At 36.2% G+C, this 18,622-nt stretch overlaps 1 protein-coding gene across 5 annotated transcripts in view; it reads left to right on the top strand.

The window, feature by feature from the left end:
• The window catches only part of LOC113918559 (OX-2 membrane glycoprotein-like), a 39,820-nt gene extending 21,444 nt beyond the window's left edge, over window positions 1–18,376 (top strand). For 3 of the 5 annotated variants that reach the window (XM_027587111.2, XM_027587106.2, XM_027587110.1), the window contains 2 exons: window positions 3,881–3,983; window positions 17,925–18,115. In XM_027587111.2, coding sequence (XP_027442912.1) covers window positions 3,881–3,983; window positions 17,925–17,949 — 128 coding nt within the window. In that variant the 3' untranslated portion in view covers window positions 17,950–18,115. Of the gene's footprint in view, window positions 1–3,880; window positions 3,984–11,872; window positions 11,932–17,924; window positions 18,116–18,166 lie in introns of those variants that run through there. The other 2 variants (XM_027587108.2, XM_027587107.2) reach the window with 2 other exon arrangements.
• Window positions 18,377–18,622: the final 246 nt, after the last annotated feature.

Below are 18,622 nucleotides of genomic sequence, written 5' to 3'. Positions count from 1 at the left end.
CTTAGTGAAGATGTATAGATGACCGATTCTTTTAATATTTTTGGTCGTAAAATGTTTTAGCTTTTGAAGTACATTTTTGTAGGATTTTTGATTCCAGTTTTGATAGTTATTTTATTTTTTTCATCACTTTGACAATGGTATTTTACTGGCTTCTGATTTTCATTATTTCCTTTGAAAAAGTTTATGTCAGTTTTATGGCTGGTCCTTTGAAAGGAATGTATCTCCCCTTCACCTCTACTGCTTTTAAGACTTTCTCCTTGTATTTATTTTACATTAGTTTTATTGTTAGTGTTTTGGTATCACATTCTTTGTATTTATCTTGCTTGCATTTTCCTAAGCTTCTTGAGTCGTGAGTTAATGTCCTTCATCACTTTTGGAAAATGTGTAAACTCAAGAAAATGGTGAGGATAACATTTCTCCATAATTTGTTACAATCATCAAGAACCAAAAAGCATCACTAGCCATCAGTGATATTGAATCATAAAGTTTGAATGAATGAAGGAGACATCACATCTTTTGGAAATTTAACAGCTTTTCCACATAACTAGCTATGGGAGTATTGGAATAAGTAGCTTAGTACATAGTCCAGATGGGCTAACCATAACCTCATTAGTTATCTCATTAGTCTCTGAATTAAACAGCCTGTTGCCTAACCTAAATAAAGCACAAAAAAATGGCTATCACAAAATGAAACTACTATAAAGCATAATATACTCAGACCAACACAAATTATTCTTCCATTGTTTTCAGCCTCCCCAGGTTAGCACGACCTGGTTCAAGTCAACTCTGCTGTAGAATTAGAACAGTGGGCAATTTCCCTAGTGACTCTGTAGTGATGATAACAGGCCACAGGACCTATCCTATGGTCCGACAATGCTGTTTCATGTGATTAATAGTTTGCTTGGTACACCACTTTAGTTTAACCACCTTTCTGCCCTCAGATCTTGTAGAGTATTCCTCCATTGTCTTTGATCATCCATTGTTATTGCTGAGAAGCCAAATGTCAATCAGATAATTGTAATAGTAAATATTACTGTATCTTCTCTTTGATAATATGGTATTTTCTCTTTATCCTTAGAGTTCTGAAACTTCCTGTGCTATTTTTAAGGTATTTTATCTTATTTTTAAATACTTTAATGTAATTGCCATTTGGTGAGCTCACTCAATTTGGAGACTCAAATCCTTCAACTCTGAATATTTTCTCATTTCTTTGCGAATTTTCCACCTGTTCACTTAACTTACTCTCTTTTTATAAACTTCAATTAGGTGGGCATTAAAACATTTCAATTGAATTTTATTTTCTTCTTAAAAAATGTCTCTTTTTCTTTTCTTCATAATATCAGGGAGATTTTTAAAAATTATCTTTAAACTCTTTCATTCAATTTTTCCTTCTTTTGACAGATTTATAATTTTGAATTGCTTTTACAACTTAAGATTAATTTTATAAATTATAATTGATTTAATTTTTTTATACCCAATTTTCCTGCTTTATGAAAGTAATATCTTGTCAAATCTATCTGGGAATAATAATTTAGAAGTCCTGTTTCTTTAATTATCTCTTCCACTCTCCCCCCTGACTTACTACCACCATTATTTATTTATAATTTTAAGTAGGCTCTATGCCCAGTGTGGGGCTTGAACTCACAACCCGGAGATTAAGAGTCTACATGCTCTATTGACTGAGCCAGCCGGGTGCTCCCCATCATTTTAATTTTATGTTTCTTTTACTCAGTCTTTCTCACTTTGATTACAAGTTTTATTTAAAGTCTAGTGAGCTCTGACTGGAGGATTATAGAATCTTTATTTGATTAATTGTATCTTGTAAAGAATGACTTCTGTTTGTAGAAAGCAGGCTGTTGCTTTCTACAGTTAGCCAGGAGACTCCAAAAGCCAGAATGTAGAGGCCTGTACTCTGGGCCTATGACTCCCTACCTTAGTTATTTCCAGGATATTCATTAAATTACTTAACTGCCCCTTTCTTCTCTCTCTCTCTCTCTCTCTTTTTTTTTTTTTTTTTTTGGCTGGAGGTTTCACACACCTGCCTCTCCAGAACTGTGATTTCAGATACAGAAATGGGTGCTTTCGACTGTAAGTTTCATTCTGTGATTCACTACTCCTTCTTTTGCCATCTGAGTTCTAATGCTCTCCAGGTTCTGCAGGGCTGTCTCTGCAGGTGTAAGCTGCTTTTTGCATACATGAGCCTGTAGCTTCTCATCCTACACCTTCATAGCCTTTCCTCTATCCACTTTACGACTTTTGTAAATTTGTTGAAATCTCTTGCCAATGAAGATCACTCTCCTGTTCGTTGTTTTTCATTTAATCAATTTATTTTTGTTACTACAATTTTAATGAAGTCTTAAGAAGGAGTAGAGGTAAATATTTTTGTTATGTGTGTTTCTTGAAACTGAGGTTAATCAGCTCCTTTTTTCCTGGAAAATTTCCCCAAATTATGAGATTGGAATATGCCCATTGAATAGCATATGTATCTCCCATCAATCTATTGGCTAGATTATTATATTAATTTCACTTCTCACTGAGCTGCAAATGTCTGTAGAGGAGTAACTTATCAATTTAGAAGAGAATTCTTCCTTGTTTAGCTTTGCAACAAATATTAGGGATATAAATTCCTGATTCTATTGAAATCTTCTATAGAGCCTTTATTCCCATGCTTTATTATTGCTGACTTAAGGGCTCCGTTCACATTTTAGGCCCATTCAGCCTCCTTTGCCCACTTGAATGAGTTATGTAGTATCTCATTGAAAAAGAACATAGTTAAAACTAAAAACTGAGACAAAGTGATGTCTGAACAGTCAGAAATAAATAGCACAAAGTTTCTCACATGGATTTTCCTAATAGTATCAGGGAAGAAGAAATTGCTAGCAAGAATTTCTCTTCAATGATAATGAAATTTGAAAGCAGCAAATTAAAAAGAAGTAAGAGGTTACAATGAACAGAAAAATGACCTCAATCAGAAAGAGGACCCCACAATCTACCAGAAGCAGACCTAAGAATACGAAATGCACAATAATTCATACCATTTTAATGTAAGTGCAGATTTCCTTGAGGTCCATCCACAAAGTGTATATGTTCATTTTTATATCTAAGAACTAGCAGAAATACTCATGATGACCTTTGGTTAAACTTATGCTGCAATGAAAAATGTAAATTATATTCCGAAGGCTACATAGAAAGAAGTGGATTTGTAATACAATTTAGGAACACCATGGTCAAAATAGTTACTATGAAGTGTTGATACTCAAAATTTCATACTATGTTTTTTTCATAAGACTGCAGCCTCTAGAATCAGACAGAACTGAACTTGCTTCCCAATTTTGCCACTTAATCACTATGTATCGTATCTTTGGGCCATTTTCTTAATGTCTCAGAGCCTGTTTTCCCATCTGAACCTAAAAATCGTACTCACTTAGTTGATGTAAATAATCCTTACAAAATGCTTATCACATTGCTTAACACATTAACCTTAAATACTGATTATTATCATTATAAATTTGTTTTCTGAGGTTTTTGCAGATTCTTTGAAAATTCCATTTTAGTAATTGAGTATTATTTCATTGTGACTACATTATATTTTTCTTTAAACATCTTCTTTTGTTGAATATTTGGGTGGTCTGATCTTTTTTCCTTATTCTTGAGTGTCATAAAATGTTATTCAATATTGTCTGTCTTCATTTTGAATATACATTAGTATATTCTTTTATAAAATTGATTATGGCAAATAATCTCATAGTGTCAATTTGAATGTCAATGAAGCAATGGCAAATCAAGAGAGTATTGCAGATTCTAAGTGTCAAAATGACAGTACAATGTACAGAAATTAAGCATAGTCACAAATAACATGTTTCTGGTTTGTGTCTTTCAGGTACTTCTGGTTCTTCTTATATTTGGTTGCGTACAGTTGGTCCACTCATAATTTTGTTATGTATTTCATTGATCATTGTCCATCTTGTCCGGAAAAAGAAAAAGTAAGTTGCATTACTACTTGTCTATGATAGGGAAGGTGGGTAAAATAGGGCTAGTTTTAAATATGAAAAAAAGACATTTCAAGGGCTTTGGCAAAATTCGTCATGGAAAGAATGATGATGGAAAACTCTTTTCCATTTACTTAGTAATTCTTGCAGTCAAGAGTTTATCCCTGGTCAAATGATATCTTACTTGGGATTGTATAAAGGTAGACTGTTAGTCATTTATACTGATGGTAAATTGAGCTTAAGAGTCTTCCTTTAGGGGCGCCTGGGTGGCTCAGTTGGTTGAGCGACTGCCTTCGGCTCAGGTCATGATCCTGGAGTCCTGGGATCGAGTCCCACATCGGGCTCCCTGCTCAGCAGGGAGTCTGCTTCTCCCTCTGACCCTCTTCCCTCTCATGCTCTCTGTCTCTCATTCTCTCTCTCTCAAATAAATAAATAAAATCTAAAAAAAAAATAAAAAAATTAAAATGTTTAAAAAAAAGAGTCTTCCTTTAGAACAGATTTTGAAGGAAAGAGCATATGAACTTCAGACTATTGGTGGGAGGGTCCACTGAGTGGGGAACAAGGCTGAGATTGGAGGCTTGAGATAAATCTACCTCACAAAGCCACAGTAGGATGAAAGTGGTCTTACTTTACAGGACTAATACATTAAAATATATTTTTATTTATTCAACAAATACTTCTTTTTTTAAGATTTTATTTATTTATTTTAGAGAGAGAGAATGAGAGATAGAGAGCACAAGAGGGAAGAGGGTCACAGGGAGAAGCAGACTCCCCCTTGAGCAGGGAGCCCGACGTGGGACTCGATCCCAGGACTCCAGGATCATGACCTGAGCCGAAGGCAGTCGCTTAACCAACTGAGCCACCCAGGCTCCCTCAAGAAGTATTTGTTGAGTGCCTATATATTGTTATGCATTATTCTCAGTGAGGGCAATAGAAGTACAACTAAAACAGGCAAGTTTTAGAAGTGTATGTCTCAGTAGGGAGAGGTGGTCAATGAAAATTTACATAGAAACAAGAGAACACCAGGTGGTGATATGCACTATTTAAAAAATAAAGCAGAATGATGTAATTGAAAGAGACTATGGGATTAGTTTATATTGAGCGGTCTCTCTGAGAAGCTGATGTTTAAATTGAAACCTGAGTAAGAAAAGAGTTTTGAGTGACATTCTCAGAGAAGAGTATTCCAGACAAAAAAGGAGGAGTTATTGTAGGTCCTGAGGTGGGAATGAGCTGGGTGTGTCCCAAGACAAAACGAGGTCAGTGTGCATAGAGCAATGATTTAGAAATAGAGATGGGGTTTAGAACAGGTAAGGCCCTCAGGCCTTGAAAGGCGTTTGGGATTTTTACTACTTGCAATACCAATCTATTGAAGTATTTAAAACAAGAGGGCACAAGGATCAGATTTACCCTTTAAAAAGATCTCTTTCACTGGAATGTGGACAAAGTTTCTTAGAATTCAAGGATGAATGCAAGGAGGTTTTTAGAGAGGTGATGGCCAGAGTCAAGGTGGGAGTCAACAGTGGTCTGGACTAGGGTGGTAGCCCTGGGAATTGAGGAATTAGGGAGAGGTTTAGGATGACAGGGTTTGCAGCTGGATAGATGTGGATAGAGGGGAAATAGGGGGAAATTATCTTGATGATTCTAAACATTTCTGCATAGACTGAAGAAACCTTTTATAAATGGGGAAAAATTCGAGGAAGAACAAATTTTGAGGGAGGATCAAGAGTTCTGTTTTGAACATGTTAATTTTTAAATGCCTATTTGACATCCAAGAGAATATGTCAATTATGTACGAATCTGGAATTTACAGAGCAGATGAGACCAGAGGTACAAATTTGGGAGTGTAGTGGGTATCAACAGGACGAATCATAAGTTATGACTCTCACTATTACAGTGTAGAAATAACCTTCAAGTTCTGTTGATGGAGTATTTTTATGCTGAATTAAGCATTGAAAAGATATTTTGATCAATCTCTAAAGAGATCTGAATCTTCCAATTTTTTATTCATAGAATGCTCTTATAATCTATTGCTCCATTAGGGGGAGTGTTTGGGCTCTATTCATCTTATGAATCTATCAACATCATCTCTGACCTATAGGTCAGAGAATGTGCTTAAAACCACCCCCCAGCCCAGACAGTCTGATGTGGAATCCTTAGTGAGCCACTCTCTTCCTGCACACAGGTAATTGGTAGGTGTGTGATTTTTGCTGTCATTGTGCATACTTCAAATTTAAGACTTAACCTTCCATATTAAATCATCCATTCGGTAGAAGCAATTACCATTTTTAAAAATAAATGGAAACAGATTTGTTTATATAATCCAGTTTAATGAACTAGTGGGTTCAAGTGAAATGGTATTAATATTAATGACTGAATGTTTCTATTCATTCCCTGATTCAAGACCCTTAGTTGAATGACTGCTCTAATTTTGCTTTTTTTTTTTGAGTATTAATAAATATGAGCATGTCTTCATATATTTATGACTATATATATATATATATTTCTCAGCCATTCAGGTTTCCCTTTCTTTGAGGTTCTTGTCTATATCTTCTGGTTGTTGTCTGTATTTGCAGAAATTCTTTATATTCTAGATTCTTTATGTACTAGATAGTGATTACTTCTCCCTATTTAGCACCACACTACTAAATTTTTCAGTTATATCATTAAAAGAACAGAAATATTTGATGCTTTAATGTTGTTAAATCCATCAATTTTTTCACCTAACACTTTGAATTTGGGGACTTATTTAAGAAGTAATCATTCATGTAAGTTCACAAAAATATAATCACATTTATTAGCTTCATATTTTTCTATTTCATATTTAGGTCTTTTAACATTTGTACATAACGCAGGAATGACATGTACTGTTAATTTTCATCATGTAATGAGACAGATTTCCTAACATCACTTATATACAATCTGTCCCTTTCCTTATTGATGAGCTCTGTTTTTAGCTCTCTCAGGTAGAGAGTTTTGTTCCATTGTTGAATTTTTAGTTTCTTCATGATTGCGTATAGTTTTTATTATTATGGTCTTTTGTTATGTTGAAATGTGGTAGGGAGAGATCCCTTTTTGTGTTTTTTAAAGATGTATCTCTTCAGGGATACACACACACACACACACACACACAGACCGTGAAATAAGTTTATTTCATTAAAAAAATATAGCTGCAATTTTGGTTAGTCTTACACTGAATTGATAGATTAATTTAATTTAGAGAGCATTGATATCTTTACAGTGTAATTTACTCCACCCATAAATATGCTATTCATTTATTCAAGTCTTTCTGAATGTCTTTTAGGAAAGTTTTAAAACTTTCTCTCTGTAGGTTTTGTATAATTTTTGCTAAATTAATTCCTCAGTACTTTTAATTTGTTCACTATGATGAATGGTATCTTTTTTTTTTTTAAAGAATTTATTTATTTGAGAGAGAGCGAGCATGAGAGAAAGAGATCATGAGCAGGGTGGAGGGGCAGAGGGAGAAGCAGACTCCTCGCTGAGCAGGGAGCCTGATGCAGGACTCAATCCCGGGAGTCACCCAGGTGCCTCCAGTATCTTATTTTTTTAATGAAAATTTCTAGCTGGTTATTAGTGATTTAGGAACAGTTCTGGATTTTTTAGGCTAACCTATATTTGGAAATCTTGCTAAACTATTAGTTAAAAGTTTTTCTGTTTATCTAAAAGTTTTCTATGTAGATAATCATCTCTTGTGCACTCAATGACATTTTTGCTTTTTCCTTTCTATTTTTTATACCTCTTTTTTATATTAAATAACACCAGTTACCTTTGTCTTGCTTTTCTGAAATTAAAGACTGTGTTTTAAATTTCTCAAGTATGGTATTTGCTGCAGTGTTTGGCTATTAATCATATAATCGATTTCAAGAAACGTTTTAATATTTCTATTTTCTGTCATTTTATTATATATAGACTGTTGAACTTAAGAAGTAATTTTGTATCTGTTAATATAGTCATATGAATTTTCTTTTTTTTTAAAGACTTTTTTTTTTAAGATTTTATTTATTTATTTGAGAGAGAGAGAATGAGAGACAGAGCACAAGAGGGAAGAGGGTCAGAGGGAGAAGCAGACTCCCCGCTGAGCAGGGAGCCCGATATGGGACTCGATCCCGGGACTCCAGGATCATGACCTGAGCCGAAGGCAGTTGCTTAACCAACTGAGCCACCCAGGCGCCCCTCATATGAATTTTCTATAGTAGTCCATTAATATGATAAACTGCGTTGAGAGATATCTAGTGTTAAATCATTCTGGGAGTATATTTTTGCTTATATTTATAAATAAAACAGGACAATAGTTTTCATTTTTTTAAATTATCTTTCCCTGGCTTTGAAATAAAATTTTCAAATTAAGGTTTTGAAATTGACAGTAACCTCAGAGAAAGAACTTAATCTTTTAATAGTTCTCCATTTAGGAACATGTATATAAGATGGCTATTTCTATTCCTTCACAATTATCTGGGTCTGTGGAGTTTTCTTTGATTTCAGCTTAATTGCTTTCAAAGTGACTGGCTTATTAAATTATGAATTTTTATGCTGATTTTTATTATTCTTTTCCTAATTTTAAATGATTTTATTTTATTGTAGTAAGAACAATTAGTATGAGATCTATACTCCTAACAAAATTTTTAAGCATACAATATAGTATTATTGATTATAGGTACAATGTTGTACAGCAGATCTCTAGAACTTACGCACATTGCTTAACTTATGCTTATTGGTTAGTAGCTCTCCATTTCTCCCTTTCCCCAGCCCCTGGCAACCACTGCTTACTCTTTGATTCTATGAATTTGATTATTTTAGAGTCTTCACATAAGTGGAATCATGAAGCATTTGTCTTTCGGTGACTGGCTTATCTCACTTAGCATAATGTCCTTGAGCTTCACCAATATTGTCACCTATTGCAGAATTGCCTTCTTTTTGAGGCTGAGTAGTATTCTATTGCATGTATATATCACATTTTCATCTGTAGATGAAATTCATCTGTAGATCAACATTTAGGTTGTTTCCACATCTTGACTATTGTGCATAGTGCTGCAATGAACACATGAAAATAGTAATAGCTTTTTGAGCTCCTGATTTCAATTCTTTTACATAAATATCCAGAATTGGGATTGCATCATATATAGTTCTATTTTTAATTTTTAAAGACATCTCCATATTGTTTTCCACAGTGGCTGTACCATTTTGCATCCCCACCAATAGCGCACAAGGGTTCCTATTTCTCCACATCCTCACCGACGACATGTGTTGTCTTCTGTTTCTTGTTTTATTTGTTTTGTTTTGTTTCTTTCTAGTTATTAACAAGTTTTTTTTAATTGAAGTACAGTTGACATGCAATATTATGTATTAGTTCAGGTGTACAACATGGTGACTTGACAATTCTATATATTACACATGCTCACCACAATACTAGTAGCTACCTTCTGTTATATAGTTATTACCATATTATTGATTTTTCCCTATACTGTACTTTTCATCCCTGTGACTTCATTATTTTATAACTGTAAGTTTGTCCCTCTTAATTCCCTTCACCTAAATTTGCCCATTCCCCCACCCCCTTCCCCTTGGATAACTATCAGTTTGTTCTCTGTATTTATGAATCTTTCTGTTTTTTGTTGGTTGGTTGGTATGTTGGTTTGTTTTGTTTGTTAGATTCCACATATAACTGAAGTCACATGGTATTTGTCTTTCTCTGACTTACGTCATTTAGCATAATACCCTCTAGGTCCATCCATGTTGTGAATGGAAAGATTTCATTTTTTTATTTTTTATGGCTGAGTAATATTCCATTATATATATATGTATATATATATATATATATATATATGAATGGATAAAGAAGATGTGATTGATATCTATAGCTATATGAATATAGATATATATATATCAATTAACAATAGTAATTCACAGACATGCTAAAATTAGTCCATAAATCTTCATGGATAACCCAGGTGCTTTTCAAAATGCGGCCCCTGTGCTGGGTCTCAGAGTGATATAGTGTGCTGGCCCTTTAAGAGTCTCAATTTCTGTATCCCTCTGGCTCTCCCCAAATGAAGCTCCACCAATTTTCAAAGCTCCTGGAGTTAAGTCCGGCTGATTTTCAAAGCCAGGTGTTAGTGTTGCAGGATTGCAGGGCTCTTGTCTCGTGGAGTGGAAGAATGAATCTCATGGACACAAAAGGGTAAAGTGAAGCTATGAAGTGAAGGTGAGAGCAGAAAGGAAAGAAAAAGCTCTCTAGAGTGAGAGGGGTCCTGAGTGGGTTGCCACTGAGGCCGTTTAGTGGCAGTCTTTTATTGAAACCGATTGGGAAGCTTGTGGCCTTGAGATTCTTGTGCTGTCTTGGTTTTTCCCCTTATCTCTTTTTTTCTTTTCTTTTCTTTTTCTAAAGAGAGAGAACCAGAGAGCACAAGTGGGGGAAACAGTAGAGGGAGCGGGAGAAGCAGGGTCCCCGCTGAGCAGGGAGCCCAATGCGGAACTCGATCCCAGGACCTTGGGATCATGACCTGAGCTGAAGGCAGCCGTTTAACAGACTGAGCCACTCAGATGCCCCGCCTTATCTCTTGTTCTGCTCTGTCTCAGTGTCTCCACTTGCCAGGAATAGTTCCAGAGCCTTGTCAAGGGATTCGGGGGCCTTCTATCTCCCCAGCCTATACCTTCACCCCTTCCCTACTGAAGAGACAGGACCTGTGGACAGAAAGAGCAATACTGGGATTGTGAGCAGTGACTCATTGCCTACTTTCTAATTCGTGGGGGTTAGGGATGGAGCAAGTCTCGGAGGAATCTGAAAAGCCTTGCTTTTCAGGACCTTGAAGGGCCAGCTGCTGCCAAGATAAGGTTACTATTAAACATGATCTCACTGATATGCAGACCTTAAGAAACAAGGTAGAAGATCATAGGGGAAGAGAGGAAAAGTTGAAACAATGAAACCAGAGAGGGAGACAAACCATAAGAGACTCTCAATCTCAGGAAACAAACTGAGGGCTGCTGGAGGGGAGGGGGTAGGGGGATGGGGTAGCTGGGGGACGGACACTGGGGAGGGTATGTGTTGTGGTGGGTGTTGTGTAAGACTGATGAATCACAGACCTGTACCCCTGTAACAAATGATACATTATATGTTAATCAATAAAATAATAAAACAATAAAATAAAATAAAAAACATTAAGTCACTAAGGCAGCCAGGAGTTCTTTGGGGGAGGTCACACTTTGCGTGTTTCAGGTGTCTATCAGTGAGCTGCAAGCTGTAAGGCAATTTTATTTTTTTAATTTTTTTTAAAGATTTATTTATTTATTTATTTGAGAGAGTGAGAATGAGAGAGAGAGAGTACATGAGAGGGGGAAGGGTCAGAGGGAGAAGCAGGCTCCTTGCTGAGCAGGGAGCCTGATGTGGGACTCGATCCCGGGACTCTGGGATCATGACCTGAGCTGAAGGCAGTCGCTTAACCAACTGAGCCACCCAGGCGCCCTGTAAGGCAATTTTAATTTAAGCTGCATTTCTTTTGCCTTTGTTTCCCCCATCATTATGAGGCCTCATCTTCCCTTCCCTGTATCAGAGCCCCCGGGGTGCCTGATGTGGGGCTTGATCCCCTTGCTCCTTGGGGAGGACCTCTGCACTTGTGAAATCCCTTCTGCTTGTAGGTCACCATGCTGGAAGCTTGGTTCCTGGCTGCACCTCTGCCCTTCCTCCCCTTTTCAATGGGATTCTGTTTATGTCTTTATTTATGAAAAATCTGTCCCACCAGTCTCACCAGGCTTGTTTTCAGAGTGAGTTGCATCACATGTAGTTGTTGCCTTGGTGTGTCAGTGGGAGATGAACTCAGAGCCCTCCTAACTCTGCCCTGTCTTGTTTTCTTTTCTTTTTTTTTTTAAAGATTTTATTTATTTATTTGAGAGAGACAGAGAGAGAGAGAGAGAGAGAGACAGAGAGCACGAGAGGGAAGAGGGTCAGAGGGAGAAGCAGACTCCCCGCCGAGCAGGGAGCCTGATGTGGGACTCGATCCCGGGACTCCAGGATCATGACCTGAGCCGAAGGCAGTCGCTTAACCAACTGAGCCACCCAGGCGCCCCTGTCTTGTTTTCTTGATAACAGCCATCCCAGCATGTGTCAGGTAATATCTCATTGTGGTATTGATTTGCATTTCCCTGATGATTAATGACATTGAGCACTTCTTCACATACCTGTTGGCCGTTTATATCTTCTTTGGAGAAATATCTGTTCAGATTCTTAGCCTATTTTTTTAGTTGGGTTATTAGTTTTCTTTTGCTACGGAATTGCAGGAGTTCTTTATATGCTTTGGAGATTAACCTCTCTTTTTTTTTCCCCTCAACTGAGGCTTAATTCTGCCACTAAGTAGCTTTTTTTTAAATTTAAATTCAATTAATTTACATTTACAATGATACATTTAATTACATTTACAATAATACATTTAATGTATTATTTGTTTCAGGGGTACAGGTCTGTGATCCATCAGTCATGTAATACCCAGTGTTCATTCTATCACATGCCCTCCTCAATGTCTATCACCCAGTTACCCCATATCCCCACCCCTCTCTCCTTCAGCAATCCCCAGTTTGTTTCCTGAGATTAAGAGTCTCTTATGATTTGTCTCCCTCTCTGGTTTCATCTTGTTTCATTTCTTCCTCTCTTCCCCTCTGATCCTCTGTCTTGTTTCTCAAATTCCACATATCAGTGAGATCATATGATAATTGTTTTTCTTTGATTGACTTATTTCACTTAGCATGATACCTTCTAGTTCATCCAGGTCATTGCAAATGGCAAGATTTCATTTTTTTGGTGGCTGCGTAATATTCCATTGTATATATGCACCACATCATCTTTATCCATTCATCTGCCCATGGACATCTGAACTCTTTCCATAGTTTGGCTACTGTGGACATTGCTGCTACAAACATGGGTGCAGGTGCCCCTTTGGTTCACTAGAGTTGTGTCCTTGGAGTAAATACCCAGTAGTACAATTGCTGGGTCGTAGGGTAGCTCTATTTTCAACTTTTTGAGGAACCCCCGTACTGTTTTCCAGAGGTGGCTACACTAGCTTGCATTCCCACCAATAGCGTAGGAGGGTTCCCCTTGAAGATGAACCTCTTATCATTTAGATGGTTTGAAACATTTTTCCGGAGCTCAAGTTATCTTTTATCACTAGCACTGACTAACTTAAAAACATACCTGGAAACATGCCCTCAATAAAATGAAAACCAGTTTTAGAAACTCATTAGGCCAGATGATGTGACAGTAAGTGAGAGAAGTAAGATGCAGAGGCTCAGGGCTACGAACCATCAGCAAGGGACTGGAGGACCACAGACACTTCGGGCTTGAGTCAAGACCTTTAAGATTCATGTGGAGAAGAATGAACCCTGAAAGCCGCCAAAAGTTGTTGCCTACGCTGGAACTACTTGCTGGTGAATCTCAGTAATCATTCCCTGTTCCATAGCTCAAATACATGCAAATAGGTTACAGTCTTAGATGCATTAATAACAGTGAGAAAGCAATATTTGCATGCTTGTGATGAACTATGTCTCCTAAGGACTCCTGAGAGTATTTCTGCCCATTCTGTAGCCTGCCCTTTCTGTCTGTTGTCTCCTTTGCCATGCAGTAGCTTTTTAGCTTCATAGAGTCCAATTTGTCTATTTGTGTTTTTGGTTGTCTGTACTTTTGTTGTCATAGCCATGAAATCATTGCCAAGACCAATCTCAGGAAACTTTTTCTCCATGTGTTCTAAGAGTTTCATAGTTTCAGGTTTTACATTTAAGTCTTTAATCTATTTTGAGTTGATTTTTCTGGTGTTGTGAAGGAAGGGTCCAGTTTCATGCTTTTGAATGTGGATATTTAGTTTTCTCAACATCATTCATTCAAGAGATGATCCTACCTCCATTGTGTGTTCTTGACACCCTTGTAAAAATCGGTTGACTACAAATGCGTGGATTTATTCCTGAGTTCTCTAATCTATTCCCTAGGTCCATATGTCTGTCATTATGCTAGTTCTGCTCTGTTTTGATTACTGTACCTTTGTACTATATTCTGAAATCAGGAAGTATGATGCCTCCAGCTTCATTCTTCTTTCTCAAGATTGATTTAACTATTCATGGTTTTTTGTGTCCCATGTGAATTATAGAATTGTGTGTGTGTGTGTGTGTGTTTTAATTTCTGTCAAAAAACGCTATGGGAATTTTGATAGGGATTGCATAAAACACGCAACTCTATTCCTTAAGGAGCTAGAAAAAGAAGAAAAAACTGATCTCAAAGTTAGCAAAAGGAAGTAACAAAAATTTGAGCAGGAAAAAACAAAAATAATAGAAAAAATTAACAAAACGGAGAGCTGGTTTTCTGAAAAGGTAAACAAAATTGATAAACTATCAGCTAAACTAAGAAAAAAAGAGTGAAGACTCAAGTAAATAAAATCAGAAATGAAAGAAGAGACTGATGCCATATAAATAAAAAGGGTCATAAGACAATATTAAAAAATTATACACTAAAAGCCTGGGTAACCTAGAAGAAATGGATAAATTCCTAGAGACATCTAACCTCCCATGATTAGATCATAAAGTAGAAAGTCTGAAGAGACCTATAGCTAGTATGGAGAGTAAATCAGAAATCAAAAAACTTTCAACAGAGAAAAGGCCAGGACTATATGGCTTCACTAGTGAATTCTACCAAACATTTAAACAAGAATTAATGCCAATGCTTCTCAAACTCCTTCAAAAAAATTAAAGAGGAGGGAAGACTTCCAAACTCATGTTTTGAAGCCCGCACTACCTTGACATCACAGTCCAAGACGTCACAAGTAAAACAGCCAGCCAATATTCCGACAAATATAGAGGCAAAAATCTTCAACAAAATACTAGCAAACTGAATCCAACAGCATATTAAAAGGTTCATACAGGATGACCAAGTAGTATTTATCCCTGGGATGCAAGGATAATTCAACATCTGAAAATTAATGTGCTACACCATATTAACACAATAAAGAATAAGAATCACACAATCCTCTAAATACATGTAGAAAAAGCATTTGAAAAATTCTAAACACTTTCATGATAAAAACTTTGAACAAATTAGGTATAGAAAGAAGGAAAGTATCTCAACATAATAAATGTCATATATGAAAAACCCATAGCTAACAACCCACTCAGTGGTAAAACACTGTAAGCTTGACCTCAATAATCAGGAACAAAGCATGAATGCTCCCTCTTGCCACTTTTGTTTAACATAATACTGGAAGTCCTAGCCACAGTAATTCGTGGAGGAAAAACAAAACAAAACAAAACAAAAGGCAGGGAAATCAGTAAGGAAGACCTAAACTGTCCCTGTTTGCAGATGCCATGATCTTATATGTAGAAAATCCCAAAGACTCCATAAAAAACTTTTAGAACAAATAAGCAAATTCAGTAAAATTACAAAATCAACATACAAAAATCAGTTGTGTTTCTACACGCTAATAATGAACTGTCTGAAATGGAAATTAGGAAAAACAATTCCATTTACAATAACACCAAAAGGAATAAAATACTTAGGAATAAACCCAACAAAGGAGGTGAAAGGCTTGCATACTGATATAAAATGTTAATGAGGGGCACCTGCCTGGCTCAGTAGGTAGAGCATGTGACTCTTGACGTTGAGGTCATGAGTTTGAGTTCAAGTTGGGTGTAGAGATTACTAAAAATAAATAAACTTAAAAAAATCAATGAAGGAAATTAGAGAAAACACAGCAAATGGAACAATATCCTATAGTCATGTATTGGAAGACTTACTATTGTTAAAGTGTCAGTCTTTAAATTTTTATGACCAACTTGTCATTTTCAGAATTTTATGCATTTTGTGTTTTCAAATTGATATGAATGTTCATAATATTGTCTTATTTTTTTCTATTATGTCAGTTCTACTTCTCATATTTCATTTTATATTGTTTCTTTTTTTCTAATTTTCTCAGTAATTTTTTAGATGGGGGAAAGGGCAGAGGGAGAGGGAGAGAGAAAATCTTAAGCAGGCTCCACAACCAGCGCAGAGCCCCACACAGGGCTCGATCTCACCACCCTGAGATCACGACCTCAGCCGAAATCAAGAGTCAGACGCTTAGCCAACTGAGCCATCCAGGCACCCCAATTTTCTTAGTAATTTTTACCATAGGTTTGTTTAATTAATTTCTAGAAAAAGCTCTTTTTGTAGTCATTCAATTTTGTTCCTTTTTATTGATTTTTGCCTTTAGTTTTATCTACACTTTTTATTTCGAGTTCACTGCTTCTTTTGTTCAACATTGGTATATGATAAGTACAGTTAAGATGATAAATTAGCTCTAACTACTTCTTTAGATTTATCCAAGAATTGTAAATGTCATCTTTCCCTTGTTTGCAAAATGTTAAATTATGTAAGCACATTTTTTCTTTTCCAAAGAATTTTTAAAGTGATGTTTATGCTTCATAATGGCAGGGATTTTTCCCCTCCCTTGTTTACTCTTCTGTGTCCTAGGTTTCTATCTTTTGTGTTTTTAACCTATTTGTATATGTTGTAGTAACTGATATAATAGGACATCTTTTCCATTTTATTTTTAACTTTCATATCATTTTAGTTATATTCTTTTTTCTCCCATGCTGTTATGAAGTTAAATATTCTTTTGTTACTATTCTTCTGATGTTCTCTCCTAACTTACTAAGGACAATACTTCTCTTTATTTTATAATGTCAATTTCTCTTTCTTTTTTTTTTAAGATTTTATTTATTTATTTGACAGAGAGAGACACAGTGAGGGAGGGAACACAAGCAGGGGGAGTGGGAGAGGGAGAAGCAGGCTTCCCGCCAAGCAGGGAGCCCCATGTGGTGCTCAATCCCAGGACCCTGGGATCATGACCTGAACCGAAGGCAGACGCTTAAGGACTGAGCCACCAGGTGCCCCTATAATGTCAATTTCTTAAACATATATATCTTGCCAAAATTCTCTTACCTCTCATATCTCATTTCCTCCCTCCATGTAGGTTTGAATTATTCAATTATTTTATTACAGAGATACAATTTGAGGAATCTTGCTTTTTTGGGACAATTATAAATTTTGATGAATTATTTATTCCTTCTATATATCTTTCTATGTTGCATCCTCCTGGATTAATGTTCATTTTTCTTAGGATACTTTTGAAAGTGTTTTCATGGAGAGTTTGGATGGAATAAATTTTATGAGAATTATATCCTTTACAGAAATCTTTTTTTATCCTATAATTGTATAATATTTTGTTTATGAAATCTGGAACAGAGTCTTTGAGTAGATTTTAAAAATTTAGGTCCCGCAAAATATCTGACACTTGGGAAAAAAAGAATAGAGAAAGATTAAAAATAAAGCAAAAGGAAAAGACATATCTGGCAAAAATAAAAAATAATCTAACAGAATGGTCTACATATGTTCACAGAAAGCCACGTATTAGAATGTTTATAGCACCACTATTAAAAATAACCCTAAACTGGAAAACAAATTTCCATTAACAGTAGCATAGAGAAATAAATGTGGTGTACAGCATTTACAGAATGGATAGTCTACAACAGAGAGAATGAATGAATCACACCTATATGCAGTCACAAGGAAGAATTCTTCAAACCTACTGTTGAGTGAAAGAAACCAGATACAAATGAGGTCGTCGTCTCTGATGCCATTTATATGAAGCGTACCAACAGGCAAGCCTAGTCTAGGAGGTTAAAAGTAGGACAGTGGGCTGGGGGCGGGGTGGTGGTGGTGGTGGTAGTGACAGGCTCTGGAGAGCTGGGAATGTGCAGTTTTTGATGTGCTTCCAGCTATGTAGTTTACAGGTCCATGGATCCTTAATTAAAAGCTCTTTCCCAGCAACTTGTCAGAGGGTGGTGGTAAGAAAACAGGAAGATTTCAGGAGATGAATAATTCGTAGATCTGTTTACCTCTCTCTCTCTAAGAGCCAAGAACTCTGGAACTTGTTAAAATAAGAATCTTCCTCACCAAACAAGTGGAAGGAAACCTCTTCCTGTAAGAAGAACAAACCAACCAACCAACCAGTCACTCTGAAAGAAGAGATCATTACAGAATTGATTGCTTAAATCCAAAATTTGATTCTGGATAAAAATAAATGTGCATTTGTTTTTTAAAAGCGTCTGTTGGTTAAATTCGGCCTCAAAACATTTTTTTTTAATTTTTATAGGTGACATCTGGAGAAACTGAATAACATTTCTCAAAATTCTTCATTTCTGACATGCCTGTGTGGAATTGTGTTAAATTTCTGGACCTGAGAGATTCCATCTTGATGCTCCATTTTCCTTTCCAACTAATGAACTCTTGAACTGAGCCAGAAGCGACAATAGTTTTACAAACAGTTAAATTTCAACACAGCAACTGGCATTCAGGTCATATGAAGACAGTAAAGGTAGTTAATACATACTAGGGACAACTTAATTTGACAGCAAAAATAAAGCAGTAGTTATCAGAAGTGGCTCCACTGGTCAGCACCAAATTAGCACCTTTTTCCCTTATTTTCTTTATCTGCCTCATGTAATCACCCCTTCCTTATTTTTCATAAAACCCCTTGCTTTCCCTACTAGAGCACAGCACTTTTCTGGTTTCCCCGAACCTGTGCTCCCCGAACTGCGATTCCAGGACT

The sequence above is a fragment of the Zalophus californianus genome, chromosome 1, assembly GCF_009762305.2.
Source record: "Zalophus californianus isolate mZalCal1 chromosome 1, mZalCal1.pri.v2, whole genome shotgun sequence".
NCBI classification, from domain to species: Eukaryota; Metazoa; Chordata; class Mammalia; order Carnivora; family Otariidae; genus Zalophus; species Zalophus californianus.
This window is presented reverse-complemented; position numbering and strand designations above follow the sequence as displayed.